General features: G+C 40.7%; 1 protein-coding gene across 1 annotated transcript; it reads right to left on the minus strand.

Annotated features, from left to right (window-relative positions):
* Window positions 1–346: 346 nt before the first annotated feature.
* GKN2 (gastrokine 2) lies at window positions 347–3897 on the minus strand. The gene is made up of 6 exons (XM_010158352.1): window positions 3886–3897; window positions 3297–3350; window positions 2639–2770; window positions 2021–2131; window positions 1032–1185; window positions 347–438 (listed from the first exon to the last, which is right to left on the minus strand). Exons 1-6 carry the CDS (start codon window positions 3895–3897, stop codon window positions 347–349), a joined length of 555 nt encoding a protein of 184 aa, XP_010156654.1.
* Between the last annotated feature and the right edge of the window lie 1364 nt (window positions 3898–5261).

A 5261-nucleotide genomic window follows, 5' to 3' on the forward strand; every position in this document is an offset into this window, starting at 1 on the left:
GGTGAGTCAGCACCTGAAAAAGCTGGCTGCTGATGCCAAAGGGAAGTTCTCCACTGGGAAAAATCTATTCTGTTACTGTTTCTTCATTGGCATGAAGTATATACCAATGACTAGGTGAAACACAACTCTTCTGTAGGAAAACTATTTCTGTTCTACTTTTGGATGAAGAAAAAAGACAAAGCACTTTAATTACTGAGTTATCTTTATTTGTATACCATCAGTTTGTTGTACTCAAAGCTTAGGATAGGCAAGTTGGGTCTAACACCAAGTGTTGTCCCAGTTGGAGAACATGGCTACCATCACAAAAGCATGCAAAGAAACATCCCGTTTCCATGCAGCAGAATTGTCAAGATTCAGCCTCATGGAGTTTTTCACAGATATTAATGCCCAAAATGCTTGGAATTCCCGCACTGGCACAGCTATGAACATTCATTGGTGCTAAAAGAAACAAGAAAATGAAGATATCATCAGTGACAAGATCCCTGTATCCACCTAGGAAAAGTCTGTTAAATACATGCATTTCAATTTGGAATTATGGTCCTAATGGAGGCTCCTGTTGGTCTTAATGGATACAGTGTAAAACTTCCGTGGTGTAATTCAAAGGGAGTGTTTTGCCCTTATTGCCCCTACATACAGTGTCTGTATGGCTTTAAATCACCGCTGTGCTCCTCCCTCCCCATAACCCACATTCGGCGGGTAGCATGCTGGCACGCAGCAGATGCCGTGGGGGACCACTGTATCATCAGGGCATAAGCTGGGTACAGCTGCTACATGGTGGCTTCCTCCGACACCAGGCAAATCACTTTGGAACAGATGTTCCAGATGTTTAGATGCCTAACAACGAAGCAAAGTGCTACACCGGATTTCCCCAGAGCATCCTCACCCTTTCGATCCTGCTAGGTAGTTTACTCCTCCTCTTAAAACAGGGCAATATGTTCCTGCCTCAAAGGTACCATGTGGATGTAGGTTAAAGGACAGAAAGGTGCTTATGCACCCTAACAGAAGGATCATGTTCTAATCCTGTAACTTACGTTGAGACTTGGCAAGCTGGTAGAGAGGCAGACCTGTGCAGAGCTGTTCAATGGGTTTACCATAGAGAAGCCAGTCTTTGAAATCCCCAAGCGTGGAATGGCCAGATTGAAACTGTACCCACACATTCTTTGGAGAGTATACCCTCTTCATAGTCTAGAAAAAAAAACATCAAGACATCAGTCATGTTGCTTGAGTTTCATTCTATGAGGACACCCTTTGAGACAATCCCAAAGTCTTGGATCACCTCCCTTTGCCCCACACAAAGCATTAGCTAAAGAAGCTACATGCTGTTAGAGAAAAATAACTTTTTTCAATCTATTCAGAAACAAAGTTCACTAAATACTAATTCTGTCAATACAGCAAAATTGAGCTGTATTACTCTGTTATGTTAATTAGCAGCAAGTTTTGCTGTAAATTAAACAAACAAATTTGCTGTAAATTAAAATAAACTACTGTTGGGCTGTCATAATTCAAGCCAGAACTCAAGTTCATCTCCAGGTAATACTTCAGTCACCTTTATGAAACCTTTGCCTGAATAGGAAATTCAAAGTCTGGTGAAAGTAAATTGATTTCCAAATTCTGTTCTGCAAACCAAATTACTTCAAGTTATGTCAAGCTCAAAATATCAGCATGACAACGAAAAATAGAAAAGCCTGTCTGAACTTATATTGTGATCACCTGAAAATAGTCAAATTACACTAATTCCAAGAACATGGGATCTTACAGCTCTAGTCACAAGGACAATCCACTAAACTCACTGTTGAGGGGGGGAGGGGGGCATGATTGCTTATTATCTTATAAAAATACTTGTTCTATATCATATTCCCTTGAAGTTTTATGTTGTCAGATCTGCTTCATCATCGCAAATGCAGCAAGAGACTCCTAAGAACAGCTGTTCTAAAGGTAGATGGGAGGGCTCCCATCACACCACACAACTCTTACGCAGCAGCCTTGCTTGTACACAGTACGGGTTTCACCACAAAGTCACCTTTCTCTCAAAAGCCAGGCGTCCAATTTCGTGCAGCTCTGGGATGTATTCCTTATTTATTTTCATGATAAAGCAGGCATTTCGTGAAAATAACCTCGTTGCAATATACCCCTGTGATTAAAAAAATTATAGTTAATATAATTTAATTAAAGAAAGCTACCACTAATATTAGTTGATTTTCCATACTCTTTAGTACAATCTAGAAGAAACAAAGTGGCTACTCAGGCTACTAGTGTGGAATGACTCTGCATCTACACTGTCACCTTTGGAGAATGGAAGCAGGCTGCCTGCCCTAAAGCCTATCCGAGACTGGAAGTATCTTTTCCAACAGGTTATTTCCATGCTGACAGAGAACTGCCATTCTCAACTCTAACCCCACTGAGGTCAATCCCATCCTTCTCACTTTCATGATAGCCACCACAGGTTTCATTACAGGTCTTTTAAATTGCACCACCATATGGGTGAGACAAAGAAAAGGCCTGAGAGGAGGAAAGGTGACAGAAGTCTTCAAAGAAATAGCATTTCAGGGCAACTTATGGGAAGAATACACTAAAATAATTTCTGAGTTTAACAACTTCCCCAGAGATTAAGTCTAGGCAAGTTTTTAGATTTACTTACACGCAAGTAGTCAAAAACGGTATCAGAGGAGTACACGCCAGAACGGACATGGACTTCAACAAGGTGTTCCTCACTGTGGATAGTCATAGTTCCAGTGACATAGGCATTGCCAGGTTCTCGCAGGACAAAGGTCTTTAGGAAAAAAACAAAATCGTTGTTCATCATCTGGCTTGCACCTTTAAAAGGTGCAATATAAACAAAGGCTTCCTCTCAAATAAACAAGTATGATTGCTTTCTGTAAATACTAAATCCCTTAACAACCCTCTAGCAGTCTCAGGAAGCCCTTGAGGTGGAGATCAAATAGGCAAGAGTCAGGCTGAGAAAGGAGGGGACAGGCCTTCACTGCAGGCTAAGAACAAACACAGGGCATCCCAATCAACATTGTGTGACAGCAGGGACTGGCAGGAGACTGCAACAGTCTCCAAATTTTAGCTTGAGCTAAGGGCAATCACGTCCCCCCAGATTTCTTGCACCTGCACAGAACAGCCTCCTTGGCTTATAACTGTCATTCTTGGCAAATGCTATTTTCTCCATGCTCAGCTATATGCATCTTGTTAGTTTCTCCTACGCTTTTCTTCCAGTTATATTTGCTCTCTGCCCAGGAACCTAATCCATTTTAAATGAGTTCCTGTACTAGATGCCTTATCAGTCTACTTACGTCCAACGCAGAAGTCTGAGTCCAAAAGACTCCGAACAAAGCAAGAACTGCAGCCTGTAAAAGGAATAAGCATTCTCACTCAACAGAAACACCAGGCAGTGCCACAAAAAACAGTTCATGAACTGAGGGAAGCAGCTGTAGCATCAGTTTGAAAAACTACCCTCTTAACACATGTATTAATTGAAAACAATTACAACTCTTCATTGCAAAATCATTGCTGTTAGGCTCTTTTGCCTGTAACTGTAAAAGCAGAATAGCAACCTAGATGTTACATTTTCTGATTTTCTCAAAAGTCACACTCCTTGATACCATGATCTTTCCTGATTTGTCTCTACAACTGTAATTATCAAACCATAACTAATTCCCCCTTCTGAAAGTGCTGCACTCTCTGCTCAAATGATGCTTCTACTGACCAAGGGGATTACTGCACACCCAGGAAATGCAAGCTTCCCACTAAACAACCCACAGAAACAATATGCACATGTTATTAGTCCAAGCACTGTACCACTTGAGCATCTTCTTTATCCCTCTGTTTTTAAAAATAAGGAACTTTTTCTATTAGAAATTCAATAAAAATGGATATACTCACAAATCCATTCATTTTTCTGTCTGATAAGAATAAGAGGCTGCAGAAAGTAGGAACGCAAGAAAACCCCAGAGACCTTCAACTTTTATATCTTGCTGGAGGTGTGGGAAACACATGACAGAACTTTTCTTCATGACTCGAACAAGTCCATATCTACATGCCGCACTGTGGTAAGCCTCATATCTGAATTTTGGGTTGGCACAGATAACCTGACCCCGATATGTTAAAAGCACTCAGTAAGTCAGCTTTTGTAAAATTAATCACTCTACAAATGGCTATTATTTGCTGGTTTAAACTCCAGAGGAGTTCCCACTCTTGCTGGTTCCATTTTTTAAATATTTGTCCAGAACTGAAAGGCATCAGGAGTAACTCTGCTATTCATTCATACAAACTGCATTTTGTCTTCTGAAATACAATCTTGAACAGCCTAATATTCTGCAGGCAAATCCTGGACAGAAATGCCTACATGATGGTGACCTTGTGCCAGCCACCAAACAGACCAATTCTTCCATCTAATACAGCTATCAACTTTTAACAAGAAGTGCTGCTTGGTTTTGATCTGCTACCATGATGTATATAACATGTGCATTGAAATTAGTCACATAACAAGGAACAACAACTGTGCTTCGCAAGACAAGCTGGGTAACTTCTAGCCCCCTCAGCATACAAAGGAGTGACACGAGACTTCAGAGGATGTGTGGTTCACACAAGGTTACAAACCAAAAGGAGCAGGATGGGGATTCCTTCTCTAAAGCTACCACTGTTTTCTGTGCTGTAGGAAAATGTCAATGACCACATGGCGATGCCATGAGAAATTTTCTCCTATGATTACCTCACCTGGGCTCCTCATCTGTGACTCCACATCAGGCAGTGCCAGAACCTTGCTGAATCACACACTGCTTTCTACTAGAATGTCATAATTGAGGCCTATTCCCTTCCCATAAAACGAGAACTCAACCTCATAGCCAACACATTTCTGTAATCTCAGTCATCAGAAAAAAGGTGAGAGAGATTGTATGGAAATCTCTCCCAGCAAGCAGGCTTCAATAAAAAAAAAAAAAAAGGGAAATTGCAGGAATTTGCTTTATTCCACCTAACTTGGCATGCAAAATGTTATCTCAAGTGTAACAAAGCCATGTTGCTAAGCAATATAACAAATTATATATAAACAGATATCAAACTGGGACAAGCACGGTTAGATTAGACTGATTAGATTAGGTTGACGTTACTCTCCTCTTGAAAGCTCACTCTGTCTCTTCTCAAAAGATGCTTTGTTTCTCAGATTACAGATATGGCAGAAATACTGAGTAGATTTCAGTAGTCAAATATGCTTTTCATGGCAGGAATCTAACAGCGTTCACGTGAACCATCTATATCAA

This window comes from Eurypyga helias, unplaced genomic scaffold, assembly GCF_000690775.1.
Source record: "Eurypyga helias isolate BGI_N326 unplaced genomic scaffold, ASM69077v1 scaffold7049, whole genome shotgun sequence".
In the NCBI taxonomy this organism is placed as follows: Eukaryota; Metazoa; Chordata; class Aves; order Eurypygiformes; family Eurypygidae; genus Eurypyga; species Eurypyga helias.

Excerpts from the sequence above, each read along its gene's own strand:
- GKN2 (XM_010158352.1), bottom strand. Across the intron at positions 2,771-3,296 it reads CTCAGACTTCTGCGTTGGAC|ACCTTTGTCCTGCGAGAACC; the intron begins GTAAGTAGACTG and ends TTTTTCCTAAAG. Across the intron at positions 2,132-2,638 it reads CCGTTTTTGACTACTTGCGT|GGGTATATTGCAACGAGGTT; the intron begins GTAAGTAAATCT and ends TTTTAATCACAG.